At 46.8% G+C, this 22,155-nt stretch overlaps 1 protein-coding gene across 1 annotated transcript; it reads right to left on the bottom strand.

Moving 5' to 3' along the window:
- Nucleotides 1–615: 615 nt before the first annotated feature.
- CTSO (cathepsin O) lies at nucleotides 616–21,983 on the bottom strand (the record flags this gene model as incomplete). The annotated part of the gene is made up of 8 exons (XM_082838525.1): nucleotides 616–2,535; nucleotides 4,638–4,730; nucleotides 5,302–5,465; nucleotides 9,818–9,939; nucleotides 11,256–11,423; nucleotides 14,512–14,651; nucleotides 15,221–15,329; nucleotides 21,876–21,983. 8 exons carry the CDS (start codon nucleotides 21,981–21,983, stop codon nucleotides 2,501–2,503), a joined length of 939 nt encoding a protein of 312 aa, XP_082694651.1. The 3' UTR covers nucleotides 616–2,500.
- Between the last annotated feature and the right edge of the window lie 172 nt (nucleotides 21,984–22,155).

The following is a 22,155-nucleotide window of genomic DNA, read 5'->3' as shown; positions in this document are numbered from 1 at the left end:
CGCGGGAGTACAGCACACGCCCACGTGGAACAGCAGACGGTGAGGCTGAGAAGGCAGGAAGGGGCCTCTTTGGGAAAAGCTCATTTAGAAAAGTTGATATGTTATCTTTTAGGCACCGGGAGCCCCTGAATGGGCTAAACCAGAGGGATAACATGAAAATCGTGTCTTTTAGAAATGTAAACCCCGGGGACACAGAGCAGATGCATTGTCAATCCGTCCATCACAAACACCCGGGGGGCTGACGAAACAGTTTCCAAGTCCTCGGGTGGCTCCTGGTCTGGGGGCCGTACTCGAGAAGCCCCAGACTGAGGGACAAGGGGTCTGGTGGGTCGACTCCTGAGCAGTGGGGGTCAGAGATGCTAAAGAACATGCAGCGAGTGAAGGATGGAGGAAGGAAACGGAGAGCAGGTGGGTGATTAGGTGCTGGTCCTCAGGTGTGGCTGACCTGATGGAACATCTAAGATTTCCCTCAATTTTACTGATTGGGTTATTACATGATACTAATGCTGTCACCCGAAACAGAGACTCCAGGATGTGTGGGCGTTTGTTGTTGTTTTTAGGTTTTTCGTTCTGTTGTTTTGTTTTGTTGTTTTGAGGGGGGGAAGGAGATAGTTTGTAGACATGGAAGTTAAGATGTCTATGGAGAAAACCAAAAACTAAACATATGGGTTTGGAGCTGAGGAAACTCTTGTGTGAATGTGAACCGCATTAACACTGTGTTCACAAAATGTAAGCCATACACATGGACAGAGTCTTCTTGACCCAGAGTCAGATACAGGTCATTTTATTAAAAATGTTATCAAAATCCAGAAGAGCCGAGAGGTATTCATCACTTTGTAATTCAGAAGGGTATTGATCTTTGTAAAAGAGTATCAGAAACGCGCTCACACGCTACAGGAATTAGTACATGAACACAAACTGAGACAATCAAGACACAAGTCCTTTGTGGCATGGCTGGTATTTAGAATATCGGCCAAACGGAGTGTCAACTTGTCATGTCTAAACCTGAGTAAACACATACTCTTTTGAAATCGCTTCTTGTTGGTGTAAGGAAAAGAAATAGTGCCTTGTTTTTGATTTTCTTCTAATAAGGAGAGTGATAAATAAAGGCCAACCGTGAGAGGGAAAATGGGGTGTCTCAATTTTTTTCAGTGGTTATTGCCACCTCTACAATTTTGCTTTTAAGATAGTCTACACTGGACCGCGACCGAGAATTTGAGAGAGGAGATACTTACATACGTAGCACTTGATACAACTTTGTCATTTAACTCACACAATACGATTCAATCAGAAGAGCAGCTTTCATGCTCTGAGGCTCTTACACGGCCAAGCATAATGACCCTGCGAAAGAGGAGTTGGACCTCGAGGACCGGGGACCACGTGGAAAGCCAAAGGGATGCACGAAAAAGTAGTTAGGATGGAGTCTGGGAAAAATAAGCAGAAGACTGGGACAACAGAGGCTGGGAAACACATTTTGGCTGATACCCCAGATTAATGAGGTTGAACTTTGAAAGAGGTGGTGCGTCGAAATGATGGGCGGACATACAGGTGAGGTCCTGATGCTGATAAAGGCTTAGAGACAACTGGAGCCAAATAAATGGCCCTAAATTGAAACGGAAAGTAAACAATGAGACTTCTTTCGCCAGGGAAGCCGCACCACCAGGAGGATTTAGAAGTTTCACGGCCAAGAGTAAGGGAAAGAGTGAGAAAATGTGAGAAGACACACCGCTCCTCAATCCGCAAGAACAAAGGAGGAAATAAAACGTACTGGAACCCTCCGGGCCGTGAAACCCCCAAATAATTTGTCTTCCAGGCAAGGCTACTTGAGATTTTCCTATCACTTGGTTGCCATATTGGTCATTTAGTTTCAATCAGGCTAACTGTCTGCCTTAAAAAGTAACTTTGTCTCTTTGCTTCTTTCTACATGATCTGCGCAGGTCACGGGTCGGCACCATGTGCTGGGGAAGAGCAACTGGCCCTTCAACATTCCTTTGAAATTGCATCCTGGAGGGCTGGGAATACAACTGGGAGGGGCACACCTAGTTCTAGGCTGGCTATTCCTGTATGCTGGGCAGCTTGGGCTGGTGATTTTATCCCATAAAGGAAAAGGGATTCTTATCACGTCTTTAAGCCGATTGGAAATACGTCATTAAAAATAAAGAAACGGCAAACAGAAACAATGATCAAACAAACCAGACAATAGCCTTTTCAGAGTGAAGAGACCTAAAATACCTCCTAATCTGACTGTCCTCCCAGCAGGAAACTGTCCCACAGACTTCGTCCCAGGCCATGGTGCTGGTGTTCTTTCTTCTGACCTTGTCCATCTCTCTCTAAGAAGAGAACGTTCTACAACTGATCAATAGTTTCAGCAGGACCAGGCCCTAGAGCCTGTCTTTCGTGGGCAGTTGCAAAAGCCTAAAGATGAAAATGCCGAGAATGAAGTATCACATCTCATCACGAGCCTTCGGTTTTGTATCTGTCTCTTGATCTGGCGAACATATCACACGAATACAGCAGAAACAGATTCTGCGATACCTGAGAAAAAGGAAACGATCAGTACTACTCTATTTCCTCCTTATATGCCTTTTAAATAGCAAATTAAAACAATTTTCATTTGGGTTCGGAAAGAGTTAATATCTACTAAGAAAATCACTCACTGGTGATAGCTACCTGTCCATAGCGACACGGCAACCTCACACGCAGATATTAGAGGAGATACCTAATATTTTTATTTCAAGAAACTATTAAAAATCCCCAAACGACTTATGAACTGAACAGGTGAATGTATCTGAAATCTGTATCGCACTCATACATAGTGCTTAGAGGCAATACGATAATTTATAGGATTATTTTAAACACAATTTGAAGATTTAAGTTCTAAGATTTGAACTTCAATAACATTTCAATAAATCACCAGTGTGCTCTGCGGTCGCAGATCAGAATGTCGTGGCGGAAGTGATCAAACATCCTATTTGAAGACTGGATTCCTCTGTGATTAGCTGCGTCTTTGAAATCTCTTGGGGCCACGGAATGCTACCCGCCTTCCGCAGCTGGTCGTGAGAGTAATGTGACCATCCCAGGGATGTAACTTTCAGGAAATACTCCCTTTCAGAAAGGATCTGGATTCCTGTATAATGACGAACCAGGCAGGCCTTGGAGACTTAAACTGGGAAACGGGTACAGGGCAAAGATGATCCCGACTCACCCTTTGTAGCTGGGGGCTGGGAAGAGGTGGGGATGCAGTGATGCTGAACTAGCATCCGGATCACGTCCTGGCAGCAACCCTGCCAGAGCTGTGAAAGCAGCCGCCCCCCAGCCCAGATGCAGGCCCCTCACTCCGCAGCTGGGGATGAACTGTGGGGGCAGCAGGGCTTCCGGGAGTGGCAGCAGCCCTTTATCTGCAGAGCCCCAGTGAAGCTGAACGCAGAGGCCTGGCAGGGGTGCTCACGCTTTGACTGAAAAGCTTCTGTGAGGCTGACTCTTGTTAATAAATAATTTATGAAAAATTGTTTACTGGGGTGATTGAACAGGCCATTTACTAAACTACACAGATGCGGCTCTGTGGAACGACTGAGCTGTCGTCACTAGACTGAATCAAAATGTAAGCTCTCAAATTTTTCCATAACTCTTTTTTTTTTTTTTTGCGGTACGCGGACCTCTCACTGTTGTGGCCTCTCCCGTTGCGGAGCACGGGCTCCGGACGCGCAGGCTCAGCAGCCATGGCTCACGGGCCCAGCCGCTCCGCGGCATGTGGGATCCTCCCGGACCGGGGCACGAACCCGCGTCCCCTGCATCGGCAGGCGGACTCTCAACCACTGCGCCACCGGGGAAGCCCATCCATAACTCTCTTTTATCATGAATATCACAGCCTGGGCTGTTCTACAATTTTTAAAAAGTTGTACACACAGCATAGTTTGGGTCCAACTTGATTCAGAAAATATGCTGATTTTCTAGATCAAAAATTTTAGAACAGAATTTGAATATGGATTTTAGAATACGTTTAACATACTTAAATAGCGATCTTAATTTGGTTTGTTGTTGATTAATAAAAAGTGTTATTCAGCAAAAGAGCATGTTTGGCATTCTTTTAAACCTCTCAATTCCAGTGGGTAGAATTTTTTGCTAGACTTTTCTAAGTGACAAGGGGCATATTAAATCAGAAACAACCCTAATATTCAGATTTTCACCCATTTTGATACAAAGAAAAAGAGATTCTTGATGATCCTAGAGAAGGTATTATAATACATAAAATAATGGAAAGTAATACAATTATAAAAAGTAAATTTGGAATTGGAGACATTTCTGGAAAAGCTCAGCCTCCTAAGTGGAGTTTTTTCTGGTTTTGGAAGTAATTAACTTTGATAAATTTTCGCCATGTCTTACAATGTTTTGCTCATTACACTGGTTTTTACTACAGTCCCTCTTCCTTTTAAAAACATGAATGTGTACAGTAGTGTCTTTTTTAAAAAACACTGTTGTATTTTTATCAATTAGTTAAAGGATGACAATTCTTACTGTAAAAGTGATCTAAGTATCCTGGACGCACACTATGGACTGGATGGGCTATAATTTTAATCTATTCACAGTCTCTCCCTTGACATTTAGCCTGGAGTTTGGAATATCAACTCACGACTCACCACAAATGTTTCCTCCCATTTTTACGTGGACACAGCCGTCTATGCCCCAGGAAGTTCCCCAGGAGTTCCTCACGATCCAGTACGGGGTACTTCCTAAAAAACATGAAACAAACCCTGGAGAACATATTTGTGGTGAAAGAGTGTTTATTTAAAGTTCAGTTATTGAAAAGTACAGTGGCTCTAAGAAAAAGGTAAAAAATGTAATGAACTGCTAACAAACCAGCCAAGTAAACTTGATCAGTACTAGTGTCACACGCCCATCAATGGAAAATGTGTTTGAATTCATTTCACTTAATGCAGTTTCTGCAGAAAATGAAAACACACATCCTTTTCCAGGGACTTAGAAAAAGGAAAAGAAAGAAAAAAAAGGATCCTTAGGTAAGTATAAGTACTTTTCTTTCCCAGCAGTTACCCTAAACATTCCAGATGGAGAATGCCCATTATTTAGATCAGGAATTTAGTGTCATTTCAACGAGGCATTTACCAGATTGATAGTGGGACCCGCAGGGCGTGTATACCTGGAAGTTTAGTGAAAAGTTGTAAAGCTCATGAGGACTTAGACGTAATAGGACCAGGTTTCAGCGTCTTAAAGGATGGCAGGCAATCACTTGTCAAGCTGGAGTTCAAGCTGCAAAGCAATTGGTCGCATCTCACCAGCACTCACCTGTTTTATCAAAGCCGGTTACCAGAACGGCGTGATTTGCTTCTCCGCTAGAGCAATGATGCTGTATGATGCCTCCCAGATAATCTTGCCAGCTCACGGCATCTACTACCACTATCAGAGGGCCCAAGGTAAGCAGTGCTTTTGCCATTTCGTCTTCTTGGTCACTACCAAAAGAGGAAATGTTTGGTTAAGAAGTTTAGTTTTTCAGGTACAAATACTTTATAAAAGTGATCTATTTAATCTGTATATGGGTAGGAGTAGGTTTGGTTGCAATTATCAAGCCCTAATCGATGGAGGCTAAAAGAAGTCTGGAAGACTGGCCGTCCAGGAGGGCTGTGGGACACCAGGCTCTGGACGCGCAGGCTCAGCGGCCATGGCTCATGGGCCCAGCCGCTCCGCGGCATGTGGGATCTTCCCGGACCGGGGCACGAATCCGTGTCCCCTGCATCGGCAGGTGGACTCTCAACCACTGCGCCACCAGGGAAGCCCGCCTCCACCTTTTATTTTTTCCATTTTATTTATTTATTTTTTTTGCTGCACCATGCGGTCCACGGGATCTTCCTGGACCAGGGATCGAACCCGTGCCCCTGCAGTGGAAGCGGAGTCCTAACCGCTGGACCGCCAGGGGAGTCCCGCCACCTTTTAAAGGTAACAAAAGCTATACAGTAAATACAGGACATCAGCGACACCTTACAGGGACGGTGTGAGGAAAGGAGAAGGGCGGGGGGGACAGAAGCTGTTCGGAACGTGGAGGGCAATGAGCGCTGTGGGCTGATGGAAACGATTTAGTTATCATCTCTGCTCGAGGCAGGACGAGGGAGGTTTCACAGCTGTTGGAAAATAGGAAATAGGCGTGCACGCCACGGTCTAGACCAGCAGGGAAAGGCTCCATTTAGCCCCAGAACTGCGGTCACTTGTCTTTCAGAGCAGTGTGGGCTGGAAACAAGTGAAAATATGCTCCGAACAGTATCTTTATTTCCATTTTTAGCCCAATATGGAACTACTATCAAATTATCAAACCTTGTTCCATGAGCTTACTAATAATTTTACACATCAGTAAGATACAAATCTCGCAGTCTTCAAAGAATTCTCCTAATCTTTACTGTCATCCAGATTTGGTGATTAAGGCGAGTCTTACCTGTTGCAGACCCTGGGTAAGTGTGTAGGTTTGCACCTCAACCTCCCTAGAATTCAGTGTGGTATACTGCTTCCTAGTGTTTCAGTCTCTTGTTGTATGTAGTAGGTTCTTTCCCTTTTTGTTTGTTTCACCCATAAATATTTTATTTTATTTAAAAAAATTTTTATTTTATATTGGAGCGTAGTTGATACACATTGTGTTAGTTTCAGGTGTACAGCAAAGTGGTTCAGTTATACCTATACAAGTATCCACTCTTTTTCAGATTCTTGTCCCTTTTAGGTTATTACAGAATACTGAGTAGAGTCCCCTGTGCTCTACAGTAGGTCCTTGTTGGTTATCCATTTTATATACAGTAGCGTGTGCATGTTAATCCCAAACTCCTCATTTATCCCCCGCCACCTGTCCCCTGGTAACCATAAACTTGTTTTCTGTGTCTGTGAGTGTTCCTGTTTTGTGAATACGTTCCTTTGTATGATTTATCAGAACCCACATCTAAGTGACATCACGTGATGCTTGTCCCTTTCGTTTATTGAAATAGTGATGCTCATGTCCTAGTTTGACTCCTGAGATGCTTCTCCTGAGGTGTGGCGAGCAAAAATGCAGAACGCAGCCTGAGTACGAACGATCGTTTTGCTTTTATGACTCAGTGTGGTTTTTTCTTTTAGATCTTTTTAGAGTCACCACAAGATTTTATGAAGTGTTTGGCTGGTAGCTGTGCCCTGGGCGGATGTTGTCTGAGACTACTCAAAAACTAAGAGAGCATGACCGTACAAATAGAGGTCGGGGAAAAAGCATGAGCTTCAGAGTTGGCCTGACATGAGCCCTAACCGGGCCCTGCGGCTGCGGCTCAGGTCCTCCTGGGGAAGCGGTAACATTCCAGGGCAGGGGCTTGCCCAGCGCCGGGTCACAGCAGACGCCTGGGGACCTTCCCACACCCTCCGGCCCTTACCCTGCGGTGTGGCCAGGCAGCCAGGGTCCCACTAGGAGACCCTGCAGCTCTTGCCTGAGGCCCTTCTCCCCTCAAGATCCTGGAAAGCAAGCCCATGTCCCACTGCTACCTCCGCTGCGCCCTCAGCTACTGAATCCTGGGAGGTGATGTGCGCCAACTGCGGCGGGACATCGTCCCTGACACACACATCCTGCCCTGCATCCCAGAGGCCCCCAGTAGGACTGAGGGCCGAGTTACCCTCAGACCTAATTTGTGTCCCGAGGACACACGGCTCTCCCTGCTGTCTCATGCCCTAGTCCCCTCCCGGTGCTTCCTGGGGTCACTTCCTACAAATCTGATGTTCTCTGTTCTGTCATAGACTCTCCCAGCTCTATTCATGGCAACTCCATCCTTTCAGTCTTTCAGGGCAAAAATCCCGGAGTCCCCTGTGATACTCTCCTGTACAAACTCAGAAACATCCCTCCGTACACCCTGTGGGGCTTTAGTCTCCACCAGGTCTAAGGCCATTCTTGTAACACTGCTCAGGTTATCACTGACGACCTGTCACCTCATCACCTGCCCATCTTGTTCTTCTCTCCGTGGCAGGCACACTGGTGTCCTTACTGCTCTTTAACTATGCCAGACCCATGTCTGCCTCAGGGCTTTTGCATGTACAGTTCCTTCTGCTGGGAGCACGTTTCCCCAGGTATCTGCAGGGTTACGTCTTCACCCCAAGGCCACCTCCTCAGGGACCCTCTCCCTGGGCTCCCGGCCCGAGACTGTGCACCCCTCACGTGTCTCCTCTTCACCCCACGACTGCTTTGTTCTCTTTAAAGCTATTTCATCTAACAGACCAGGCACACTTTTATTTCTTTCATTTATTTCTTGTCTCTATCACTAAAATATAGTCCTGAGGACAGGATTTTTGTCTGTTTTGTTCACTGACAAATCCCCAGAACCTAAAACAGGGTTCAGTAAATACTTGAATAAACGAATAAATCAAAGGAGGCTCTTCTTGCGGAGTCTAACGCAGTGAGCTTGGCGCTGTGTTCTCAGAGTTAACCGTTCGCTGTAACGTGAGGGATCTCACAAGGTCCTCTGCCTTCTAATCCAAGGGCTGGAGGAATCCTGCTTCAGACGCCAAGCAGTCACCTTTGCATTCTCTCCCTCTCCCTCTCTCTCTGACTCAGACTAGTGCCTATTATTCTTTTGTTTCTTCCTAACTTTTTCAGTCTGCTACTCATGACAAGGGATGCCCTGAGTCCTTTCTAATGACACTTTGAAGATGCAGTTCCTTCGTGTGCAGACGCTTCCCTTAGACTCTCCAGGAGCTGACAGCTTAGAGACGCACTTGCTTGTTTAGAAAGTGCGTGAACTTCACCCTCAAGGAAGGTGGGGACCGATGTGCTCAGCGACCCTGCCCGTTTATCGCGGATTCTGTGCCTCCTCCCTCGGGGCCTGAGGCCGCCTGGTGAGAGCCCCTCCGCAGACGGGAGCCGGGGACCGTTGGCTGTCCTCGGACGCAAGGATGCTGGCGTCGTAGGGTTCCATTTTGCTCAAGGATCCAGATCCGCCCGTGATTTCTTTCAGATCCCATGGGGAGACTCCACGTGCACCCAGAGATCCTTTTATATTTACTAAGTAGTAGGGCAATCTGTCACCTTCGCGGAATTGATTTTAATCTTTCTGTTTACTCTGTTTCGAAACGCTGTGACAAGCTCCCTTCATATTTTTAAAATTGAAGCCAGGCGCTGCATGGCTCTCCTCATCTCTGAGTACCTATTTTGCACGAAATCAAATGGTCGTAGTGGTTCTCTAGCCGGCTCTGAGTTTTTAAAGAATTTGTAAATGATTATTTTCTCCTGAATCTGTCCAAAGTCACTGTACCCTTCCAGTCCCAACACAAGTCCTCTTCTCCGGCCTCCCCATCGCGCCTACAGATGTGCTACGTCACCTGCTCTTCACGTGCTCTGCCTTCTTGCCTCTCACATGAAAACCGCACTTCATGTTTTTCTTACAGCTGATCACTTGAGAAACGCAAGGAACACAGAGTGCGTTCAAAAATGCTTCTTGGTACGTAGACGGCTTGACGTTAGCTGGAGTCTACACCGAGCAATCTTTATTGATTCATGAGTAAGACTGAAATACGCTAAAGGGAAGTGCGGCACTTAAACTTGGTGAGAGGTGGTGAGTGTCAATTATACTTTAAACTGGATTGAAACGTGTTAATTTAAGTGTGTTGTTTCCATTTGTAATGACGTGGGAGAAAGCAGATCATATTTAAGAAACAACGTACATAGACCTCCACGTTGATTACCAATTTTCAGTAAAAAGGCCATTGTAAGACAAGAGTAGGCAGTGATGCTGTCAATCAACTTATTCATTCCAAATAATCAATAGATAATAAATTAAGAGATACAGAGGAAACCACAACAGAGGGAGACACTTACCGGAAGTCATAGGCAGAATAACCTTTGATTGAAAATCCAGAATGTGAGTCAGAAAAGTAACGGCACAGACCATTCTGGGCTTTAAACGGGTATTCTGAATCTCTCACCAGCTTCACTTGCATCTAAAAGAAAATGCGCGCCCAAAGTTATCTCTGTCACAGGGTTGTGTCAGAAATCAAATAGAACTTATTACCATGTGTCAAAACAAGATTAGCCTGGGCCACACCTTCATCGTGTGGGTATTCTTTGAGTTATGAAAATCTTAAATGAACGCTTTAGGTGTTTTATAAGGACATCCTAGGTACTTAAACTCAATGTCTTTCTTTGTCTTTGGCTCCTGTATTTCCTGTGTTCCGTTTCCCGGGACCTCCGGTGATCTGATGATAAAGTCTGGCTCTCCTTCTCCCGAGGGTACAGGCGTGTAAACCGCTCTCCTTCCACGGCTCTGGCTCTGGGCTGCCAAGCCTTTGAGGCTCAGGCAGGGCAGTGGTCCTGCGTTGTGCTCACAAGCATCCTTCCATCCACTTCTCTCGCTGCCATTCACTTGGCAAATGCCACACACCCGTACAGTTGTCGGGACCGAACCCTCCGTTTCGGGGAGCGGGGCTTATGCGAGCACGGGCACACGCTCTACCCACTGCTGCCCATAACATGTGCAGAGCATCAGCGTCCGGTGTGCGGTGACTCAAAACACAGCAAATGAGCAAGAGGGGGGCCCTGGAGCTTGGGGAGCGCTGTCGTGACAAGCTTTCACAACACCTCATCGCTGGCTTCATGCCACTGCTGCTGGACCTAGGACAGCGTCAGAGGGTGTTTAGTGCTGGGGAAGCCTCTGGAGGGGGAGAGACAGGGCGCAGCCCCATGCCAGCTACTGACGCGCAACGTGGGCTCAGCCCTGCGCCTACAGAGAGCACCCAATCAGCTGACCGCTAATCCCCAGTAAACCTGAACACTCAGAAATTCTACGGAAATGAATACGCTCTCAGCTGTGAGTCATGTGACACACATCTGCAAAAAAAAAGCATCTGTTAAGTAATGTGAGGAAATAAACATAAATATTTTTCTGAACACCGATTGCAGGTAAGATTTTTCATACTTTGGTTTCACTATTGATGGCTGACCTGCCCAGAAGCAATTCTTTTTTTTCTTTTTTGGCTTAAAAAACTGAAATTGATTTTCACACGGTTCTGGACACTGGAAGTCCAAGGTCACAGTCCGATCGGGTCAGGGTCCAACCTTATGGCCTCATTTAACCTCCAGAGCTTCCTAAAGACTCTATTTCCGGATATGGTCACACTGGGAAGTCTTCTGATTAATTCAAGCTCTGGTTAGCTACATTGCCGACCCCGAAAACATTATTTAGTAAATGACAGTAGATTGTCTGTGAATTCTGAATGTGCATTAAACAAGCAGCTTAAAAGGCTGTGGACCTAGTCACCTTATTGAGCCAGTTCAAAGCGTTGAGCGGGGACCCTCCGTTGCAGCCGTAGTTGCTGTATGAACAGTCTATGACCTGCTGGACACTCAGTGCCTCCAGAGGCTGCCCTTTTATGGCGCACGCGGACTCCACTGCTCCTACCACGGTGAAGGCCCAGCATCCGCCGCACTGCCAGGGACAGAAACAGGAACAGTACTTACTATCAAATAACGTGCAAATCAAGTCTGCCAACATCTCTGATATCTCAGATGATCAAATCAAGTGAGCACAGTCTGGAGGCCCAGGCCCACAGGATATAAACGCCAATCCCGTCGACTTTCCAGTTGAAAAAAGGAAACGAAACCCAAAATTCTCTTGTAAGCATCAAAATCTAGTTATTCATTAAAGGTAAATTGGTAGTATCACCATTGCAGGTTAGACGATGCAGAATACAAGTGAATTTTAGAGACTGGGAACACACTTGAACTGACGGTCTTTTTAAAAAAATGAGTCTGCACAGACAGAGAGAGCAGACTTGTGGCTGCCAAGGGGGAGGGGATGGCGGAGGGATGGAGTGGGAGTTTGGGATTAGCAGACGCAAACTAGTATGTATAGGATGGATAAACAACAAGGTCCTCCTGTACAGCACAGGGAACTATATTCAACATGCTGTGATAAACCATCATGGAAAAGCATATGAAAAAGAATATATATATATATATATGTATAAGTAAGTTACTTTGCTGTACAGCAGAAATTAACACAACATTGTAAATGAACTATACTTCAGTAAAATACATTAAAAAAAAAAATCGAGCCAGTTCACTGAACAGGTGGCTTGCATCTAAGGTGTGTACCAACGCCCAGCCCGTTCTTCCATCCCTCTGCTTGGCCATCCACCTCCCCCCCTCCGGCTAGAAGGCAGGGATGAGGTGAGCAGGGGTGAGGATGCACATGCCTACGTTGGTCCCTTTCACGGACGGACTCAGGAACTGGCTGAATGACTCCTCAGCCCATCACAGTTATGAACACAGGAAATGTCCCAATGATGGAGACCTCTACTGCTCGTTCCTCATTGAGATACTGGCTGACGAGCTTCCTGAGACTGGGACTCTTAACTTCCCCTCACTGGACAAACTACAGCAAAAGAATTAAAGGGCTGGTCCTACAAGAAAGGGAGGAGGTGGAAGGAAAGGATCAAGAATTTCATACAAGGAAGAACTGCAGGAAAGGCAGAGAGTGGGATTTGAAACTGGGCGGAACTGTCTTAATCCCGGGACCAGGTACTGCAGGCGAAGAAAGGACGCACAGCTGGTGGTGTTCGTGGAGGGAAGCTCTGAGCGATCTAATGGCCTCCAAGTGGCCTTATTGACACCTCTAGCTTCAGTGCCTGGAGCAGGGTACCGCATTCACTAGGGGACATTCCAGCAGGGTGCCCACCCCTTGAGAACTGTAAACGCAGGTCACCTTAGGGTACCCACCTACCACTGCCCCAGGGGGACAGTCCCTGCTCCAAAACATCTTTCCTTTAGTAAGAAGATTCCTAATTAAAAGTTTGCCTTGAATACAACGTAAGCACACCCTGGATGGACTGGGTTTCAGACTACATCACCCTTCATTACGAATCCAAAAATAAAGCAGATGATTTGGCGGTAAAATTTAACCCACAACAATAAATACAGAATCTGAGAAAGCAAAAAGGATCCTCCTAACTAGATGGTGACCGGGGAACTGCTGGGTCCAAAGCGTTGGTCTTAGGAGAGGAGACTGAGTGACCCATTGAGGTTTCTACTGCAGACAAACTGGGGCCGCATCCCTGGGGTTAGGGACCAACTCTCCCAGGTCAGTGGACATCCCCGTGCGCAGCGGGGGTGCGGGGCAAGCGCGTCTGCCCTCCAACGTCTGCCGGGGAGATGGCTCGCCTCGTGAATGGGCGTGCTACCCACACCTGGGGTCCCGCTTTCCCTCTGATTCCAGGTGATCCTCACAGGCACACTCAGGACTTCTGCAGGGTAAATGGCTGCATTTTTTACATTTGTGTTTCTTGAGTACAGCTGATTTACAATGATGTGTTAATTTCTGCTGTGCAGTAAATGACTCAGTTATACATATGTATACTTTTGCATTTTCTTTTCCATGATGGTTTATCACAGGACGTTGAATATAGTTCCCTGTGCTATACAGTAGGATCTTGTTGTTTATCCATTCTATATATGTACTAGTCTGCCTCTGCTGACCCCAAACTCCCACTCCCTCCCTCCCCCACCCCCTCCCCCTTGGCAGCCACAAGTCTGTTCTCTATGTCTGTGAGTCTGTTTCTGTTTCATAGATAAGCTCATTGGTGTCATATTTTAGATTCCACATGTAAGTGATATCACAGGGTGGTAAACGGTTGCATTTACTGCAGGGCTTACTCACTTCTTTATCATTTAACACATGTAAAACCGCACTGCCACCTTTACTACTTCCCTGCCTTTTTTTAGTGTGTCACGAAGTTTTTAGCGCTGAGTCCTAACCTCATTTCTTCTATACTCCCTCTCATTTTCACTGCCTGATTTTACACAGTTGGTGATTTCTAGGAACGTTTATGTCACATTCCAGCAGAACTGACTGCACTTTTAAGGATCACAGGTACAAAGTGTGCGATCCTGTAGGGGTGGGGATGGAGGTAGGGTTTCTGAGGGAGTTCAGGGGATGAACCCAAGAGACCAGGGCACACGGGGGGCCAGTGCCTGATGTCACGTCATTTCCCTTTTTTTTTTTTTTTTTTTTTTGCGGTACGCGAGCCTCTCACTGTTGTGGCCTCTCCCGTTGCGGAGCACAGGCTCCGGACGCGCAGGCTCAGCGGCCATGGCTCACGGACCCAGCCGCTCCGCGGCATGTGGGATCTTCCCGGACCGGGGCACGAACCCGTGTTCCCTGCATTGGCAGGCGAACTCTCAACTACTGTGCCACCAGGGAAGCCCACGTCGTTTCCCTTTTGAACGGCTAAAGCGTCAGTGGTCAAGTTCACCTCCTCCAGCCTTCCACCCGCTGTTCTGCACAGGCCTGGGGACCGTGATAAGGGGGCTAGGCAGCCAGGGAGGGGCGCCACAGAGCTCACCTCCAGAGTGAGAGCCCGGCCTGACATCCGTCTCCCCCACCAGGGGTTCTCCATTTTTTGATGATTGGGGTGTCCTTCCACCTACAGCAGTGACGGCTCCTTTACAAGCGTGATCGAACTTGACCTCAAGAGTGACTCAGACACTGAGCAAAAAGGAAAAGAAAACAAACGTACTGTCTGCTGGTTCCTCACTGGGGTGACGACGTGCTTGTCCCTCCAGTCAAATCTTAATGGCAAAGACACGTTGGAGATGGATGTGTGCGCGTCCGCCAAAAACCGGGGAAAACTGGAAGGTCTGCTTCGTAAATAAATAGCTGAGGATACACATGAAAAGAAAAGGCAACCAACATTATATTATAGGGATTCCTTTTGGAGGGACGTTTCAACAGAAACAGTGGAGTTTCTGATAAAGTCTGCCTTTTGTGCTTTTCCATACACGAAATGGATTAGGCGAAAGCTACAAAGATGAGAATCCCTCCAATAGGGCCGGGGCTTTCACATAAAATGACGTGTTTGATAGAAGCAGGTCAAAAAAAGATGAGTATAATTGACATCATTTGTTTGATCACAACCCATGGAACCATGGGTGTCTTGAATAGGAAGAGCACAGAAAACTGGAGGAGAGATGAGGTATTAGCCCTCAGAGCCACGTGGAAATGTCTGTATCTACGGTATTTAGTTCTTAAGCAATAATTGGAAGAGAGTGAACATGGATTTACTTTTCTAACTGTCAGCACCAGGTACGTGCTGGACATTTATTAAGCATTTAATAAATATTAAGTATTACTCAATTTACTAGCTTCACAATTGAACAATTCTCAAAAGTTAAGGAAACAAGTTAAAGTCGGGAAAGTAATCAACTAGTAGCCCCATCGCACCGTACCTTTAAACTCTTCAGGGAACAAATAAGAAAACTGATTTATTCCATAGACGGCAGTGGAGTTTTCACCAGGAAATACAGAATTCAAGTATCGATGTCTATTAAGACTTTCCTAAAAGGAAAAAAAAACACACTCATTTATATCACCCATGTTAACTTTCCAGAGCACGCTGCATATAACTTACTTGGAGATAGCTTTCAGATGCAGAAGTTAAAGCTTGATTTATTTCCTGCAGATCACGACGGAAGGTCATCTAAGATAATCAGATTACTTTTATAAATGTTTTGTATTACAAATATTATCTGATTTCAGGAGTAATTTTTGAAGCTGGGAAAGGAATGTCCCAGGAATTCATATAAATGGGTAACCATTTATAATTCCTCTTTACTAAGCATGTTGAAAGCACTAAATAGATGTTTATTTAACATAGTGGAAAAAATAAAATAAATTGCAAATAAACACTAGACACTAGTGGGAGTTGTCGCCAAACAGCATTCATGTGATCCAACAGCTATGGATCTGGGAACACTGTCTTCTTTATCTCCGTATTTCCCAGCACAACTAATGAAGCATGAGAAAAGGAGTACGTAACTAATGAATCTATAAATCCGATTCTCCTTGAGCTTTATAGAGGTCTCTGTTTCATTTTGGGTAAAAAGGCTTTGGGAAAGAGATGCAAGCCTGGAACTGTCCCAGGAAGATCGCCTGGCTTGTCTTTCCAAAGGGAAAATGGGACCATTGTTACAGATTCCTCAGCTTTGAGTTGTGTGATAATAATCTTAGGCTTGTCTTTTGTATGAACACGCCTCCATTTCCTACTTCTAACCAGCTGTGTGGGATAAACAGAACTTCAGGAGACCCCACCATTTGGTAAGTTTCCAGCTCTAGCTATCCTGTACTTGCTTGTGCACTTACGTGTTTATTGCGTGTCTGTCCCATAAACCTATAAGCAAAATGAGGGCCAGGCTGGTCTGTCTTATTCGCTACTGGGTTCCCCTCACTGAGCACACACCTGGCACACAACAGATGCTTAATTAATATTTGTTGTTGAATATATGCATAACTACATTTTATATACGTCATGCCCTTGATAGTGCTAAGCTGCTATTTTTTACATATGTATTCGTTTTCAGATTCTTTCCCATTATAGGTTATTAAAAGATATTGAGTATAGTTCTCTGTGCTATACAGTAGGTCCTTGTTGGTTATCTATTTTATACACAGTAGTGTGTATATGTTTATCCCAAACTCCTAATTTACCCCTTGTGCCCCTTTCCCCTTTGGTGACCATAGTTTGTTTTCTTTGTCTGTGGGCCTGTTTCTGTTTTGTAAGTAAGTTCATTTGCATCATTTTTATAGATTCCACATACAAGCGATAACACACGGTATTTGTCTTTCTCCCTCTGACTTATTTCACCTAGTATGATCATCTCTAGGCCCATCCATGTTGCTGCAAATGGCATAAGCTGTTTGTTTTCAAGCAGATTATTCCTGGGACTCATCGTAATCTTATTTTTTCCTTATTGAGCATACGCCTGGAGGGACTGTTAATCAATCAACAGTTACTGAGTTTTAGAGATTTAAAGATAATCTCGATGAAGCAAGCCTCCGAATATAATTTGGGAAGGAGACGTAAAAATCTATCAACAGAACTGAGATGCAAAGCAAGTGTGAGGAGAGGCCGCGTGACAAATCTGAGCCAGCGACTGCAGACTGACGAGGAGTCCAGCGGCTTCCCTCGTCCTGTAAGCATCTACTGGCCACTGTTGCGAGCTGGAGGGATGAGCGAAGGCCTGACAAGGTAGGACCTTCATGGATGTACAGGAAAGCCCGCTGCAGCCAGGAGGATGGGCCTCACAGACCATCCACAGGGAGCTTACCCCCTGAATCTGAACTGCCAGGACTGCAGGGAGGGAGGCCCTGGTGCTCACAGGCTGCACCCAGGCCATGACTAAGCACTTGGCCGGCCTACTGGGGAAGGGCCTCCACTGAAGACTGGTTTGGGATTTGTGTGTCCCCATGGCCTCCTACCCTCCCCTGGCCTGCAGGGCGTCTAGGGTACCCTGCCCTCACCCCTTCTCTCAGCTCAGAGATGCTGCAGACACTCTCCCTGACCCTCCTCGACTTCCTCTCTCAGTCCTGACTCCTGGGATAGAGAAAAGAAAGAAAGAGAAGACACACAAATCACCAATATCAGGAATGAAACAAGGGCCGCTACAGACGCTTCAGGCACTAGAAGAATCATATTCTGACCACTTGAGGCCAATAAGTTTGACAACCTACATGAAACGGACAAACTCTTTGGAAGACACACATTACCAAATCTGGATACAAGAGAAACAGAAAACTTGAACAGCTTTTTATCAAGTAAAGGCATTAAATTCCTAACTGAAAATTACTCCACAAAGAAAACTCCAGGCCGAGATGGCTTCATTGGTGAATTCTATGTAATTAAAAAAGAAATACCAATACCAACTGTACGCACATTCTTTGAGAAAACAAAGGCGAAGGGAACTCATTGCAACTGATTTTATAAGGCCAGTATAACCCTGATCCCAAAACCAGACAAAAACATCTCAAAGAAAGAGAAATACACACCAATAGCCCTCATGACTACAGATGTAAAATCCTTAAGAAAATATTAGCAAATCAAATTCAACAATTTATAAGAAAGACAATACATCATGACCAAGTGAGGGCCATTAAAAAAGACTATATTGGTTTAACATCTGAAAATCAATCAACACAATACACCATATTAATGGAATGAAAGAGGAAGGAAAACTATATGGTATTTTCAATAGACGCAGAAAAAGCACTTAACAATTCATAATCCTTTCACGATAGAAACTCTCAGCAGTGAATGAAAAGAAACTTCTTCAACCTGATGGAAAGAATCTATGAAGCGCCTATTTCAATCAGAGGCCAACTCCGAACAGAATCCATTCGTGTCTTATTCCTACTGAATTAGTCAGAAAACCTAGACTATCTTGTTATACATGGTAGATGTTAAAGTACTGGATAAACGGATGGACAGATGAACGAAAGACTGAATCAATTCTGACCCAAGATCTCCAGTTTCTGGTACGTTTTCATTTTGGCAGTGTACGCGTGAAGCTAGAGCCATTGGAAATTGCCACCCGACCCTCAGTGTCTTACATCAATTTCACCTCTTAATGTTTCTGTTAGACAGAAATTGTGGTTTAAAGCACTCTGGATAAAGTTTATTTGGAGGAAATAATCCAGATCTTCAGGGGCTGTTTACAGCAAGCATCTGTGGTTCATTCATTAGGATCATTCATTGTAAAATGACCTTCTATTTATACATAAACAAACATGCCTCAAAGTACAATTTTATTTTTTATAAACAGAGCATGTAATCATCGAGGCAAGACTTTTTAAGGTGGAGTTTCTGAAATTTTAAGCAAAATCACATGTGCATTGGCATACAAATACTTTCCTGAGGTGAGAACATACAACTTTTATTGGTTCCCTTATTGGGTCTGTGGTCTCCCACAGGGGTCAGAAGACCAGCTGTTCTGTGGTCAGACAGGGAGCCTCAGCAAATGTCAGTCCACACCTGGGCTGTAGCACAAAGAACAGGCTGAACCCAACGGCAGGGGCTTCCTGAGCACCAGAAGCTTCTAAGGAGTGAAAGGGCAGAGGGGCGGCTGCTGTCCCCCCCTTCCCCAGTCACTTAGCCTGTGAGGCATCCCATAATCATCCCAGGAGGAGTGTCGGTTTGTGTACAAGTATCACAGGTGCCACCTGACTTCCGCTCAAGGAATATTCCCGGGGAACTTAGGAAACCCTGTAAGGCAGGGATGACAAAACCTTTCACCATGAACCCATGATGGTGAAAACATTACTAATCAATCAGATCCTTTCTCTAGCTGCGTCAGCAGTTCCCTGAACACCTTTCCACTGGGTTTTGGGCAGCCACTAGTCAGTCATCAATGCATTTGCAAACAAGAGGACACCTCTTTGCTCTCCCTAACTAAGATACCAAGATCCAAAGACTACAGCTGCTGGTTCAACATTTGTCCACTTTTCACCCTAAAACCTCTCCATTCTCTCTAGCACGACACAGAGCACTTTATAACTCTATTTTAATTTTTAAACTTTTTTTTTCGTTTTAAGTTGATTATGGAGCCAGGGAATTTTCTAGAATCTGTACATAATTTACCCCGATGGGTAAACAGAGAATCTCAACCAATTCCTAATGAGACATAATTTTATTTTATTTTTATTTTTAATTTTTATTTTTTTGCGGTACGCGGGCCTCTCACTGCTGTGGCCTCTCCCGTTGCGGAGCACAGGCTCCAGAAGCACAGGCTCAGCGGCCATGGCTCACGGGCCCAGCCGCTCCGCGGCATGTGGGATCTTCCCGGACCGGGGCACGAACCCGTGTCCCCTGCGTCGGCAGGCGGACCCTCAACCACTGCGCCACCAGGGAAGCCCTGACATAATTTTAAAGAGATAAAGCTTTGCAGAGTTATACTGAGTGTCAGTTACAACACACTTTAATCCATCTTGCCAGGCCAGAGGGGTGCTTCCCAATGCTTGTGGGTACCCAGCCAGCAAGGCCCTTTCTATCTGCTCACGTCCAGCTCTGCCCAAGGTCCAAACAGCTGTTTAGGTTCAAACACAGTTTCCAGCAAGTGTGGACAGAAGCCCTCGTTGCTCTCCCTTCCAGGCCCCCATCTCAAGAACTAAACTCCCACTGGGAGCAATTGCTTTGAACATCTTTCAGGCTTTCTCAGCTCAAGGTTTTTAAACTTACTGAGAATCTTCCTCACTCTGCCCTTGTCTGCTTACAACTGTCTATCTCCTGGCATGCACCCTTGCAGAACCCGAGAGGAGCTGTATTTTCTAGACATCATCTCCTGGGTATGGCTTCTAGTATGAGTAACTATGCAGTATGAGTGAATACATATATATTTATAAATTATATAAATAACATAGGTTTAAAATACATATTCATTACTCTGGCCTCCTTGTGACTTCCTCAATTTTTTTTATTTTTGAGAAGTATGGCAGTGCTTTTATTTCTTCAGTCAATGAATACGTTAGCGGTATGGGTGGGATTGGTTTTTTTCCCCTAAGGTGTTAGTTCACCACCATATGCCTCCAAGCTCAGGGCAGGAATGGAATACAGGACAAAAACTTTGATCTTAAGCGATTATACCGGTGCTTCTGGTTTTGAAAGCTAGAGAAATAAATTGGTGATAAAAATACACATCCTGGTCTGGGCAAAAAACAAGAATGCGCAGAATCAGACAAGGCTGGCGCCTCCTAAACACTGGAGGTCCAGGGAGACGAGGAGAAGAAGAGAGCAGCTACAGAATCCCATGGAAAGCTCAAGAAAATACCGGGAAAATAAGAAATGCAATTCCACTAAGCAGCAGGATTACTGATTTCATACCTGCTTTTGCTTAAGAAGGAATTTCCTTTGATAACTTCAAAAATGATAATGACCTCTCATGACCCCACACACTTTCCCTGTGTCCCCAGCCCACGGCTCCCAGCATTGGATACATATTGAATAGAACACAGTGAGGCCAACTGTAAATCATTACCTCTTGCAGCTTGCTTGGTTTCAGGAAAAACCTTATTTATACTGAGCTAACTGGTGTGTTCCTGAGTTTTAATGCTGGCGTGCATCTGAGATTACCAAGCCTTTTCAAAATAATCTGAAAAGGAAATGAAATGCTTCCCCTTTCTCTAAATCGGTCTCCACCAAGTCAGCGGAACTTGCAGGGTGTGCGCTAGTGCAAGGGGCCCGCGTTCAGTTAAATCATAAACCGGCAGGATTCCCTGAGCTTGCGGAAGGTTGGCTCTGTGCGGATAAAATTCCGACTTCAGAAGGAGGTGGCCAGCGCCCCCTCCGGAAGATGGGCAGGTTTCTCCGCCTACTTCTGGTTCCCATCCTTGAAATGCAGTTTGGGCAGGCGGCGAGGACGCCCGGGGGCTCCAAAAGGGGGTGCGCCTTCAAATTAGGACCACCTTGGACGTAGCCAGTGGTCACCCGCAGCTGCACATCTTTCTTGGAGGACCCCTCTGTGTGTCAGCACGGCTCGCGCGCGTCACGCCAGCTCTGGAACGCAGGCGCGTCACCGGACTGCGCGCAGGCGACCCCGGGGGTGGCGCTCCGGTGGCCCCTCTGTCCCGGGACAGGAAGCCCAGGGGAACGCGGGGGTGCGCTCAGGTCCCCCTCCCCCGTCCCCGGGACAGGAAGCACAGGGGACCCCGGGGGTGAGCTCAGGTCCCCTCCCCCTCCCCGGGACAGGAAGCCCAGGGGACCCGGGGGTGCGCTCAGGTCCCCCTCCCCCGTCCCCGGGACAGGAAGCCCAGGGGACCCCGGGGGTGAGCTCAGGGCCTCCTCCCCCATCCCCGGGACAGGAAGTCCAGGGGACCCCGGGGGTAAGCTCAGGTCCCCTCCCCCTCCCCGGGACAGGAAGCCCAGGGGACCCGGGGGTGCGCTTAGGTCCCCCTCCCCCGTCCCCGGGACAGGAAGCCCAGGGTACCCCGGGGGTGAGCTCAGGGCCTCCTCCCCCGTCCCCGGGACAGGAAGCCCAGGGGACCCGGGGGTGAGCTCAGGTCCCCCTCCCCCTTCCGGGAGAGGCAGGCGGGAAGGGCCCCCGGGGAGCGCGGTACCCGGAAGGCGGCGGGCGGGTTGCGGCCGCTCGGCGGGGCCGGGGCGGCGCCGGGACAGCAGCCGCAGCAGCAGCAGCAGCAGAGCAGCCAGAGGCGCCGCAGCTCCATCGCGCGCGCTCCCTCTTCCGGTCGCGGGCTCCCGCAGCCGGCAGGTACGGGGATTGGGGGCCGCGGGCGGGGCGCGGGGCTGAGACGGTTACGCCCCTTCTTCCCCGCCGCCCGGAAGTGGGCGTCCGGCGGCCGCGAACCGCGGCTTCGCGCTGCGCTCGGTGGAGCGCCC

The sequence above is a fragment of the Leucopleurus acutus genome, assembly GCF_964270905.1.
Source record: "Leucopleurus acutus genome assembly, chromosome: 4".
NCBI lineage: Eukaryota > Metazoa > Chordata > Mammalia > Artiodactyla > Delphinidae > Leucopleurus > Leucopleurus acutus.
The sequence above is the reverse complement of the archived record's forward strand: the minus strand, read 5'-3'. Positions and strand labels throughout refer to the sequence as shown.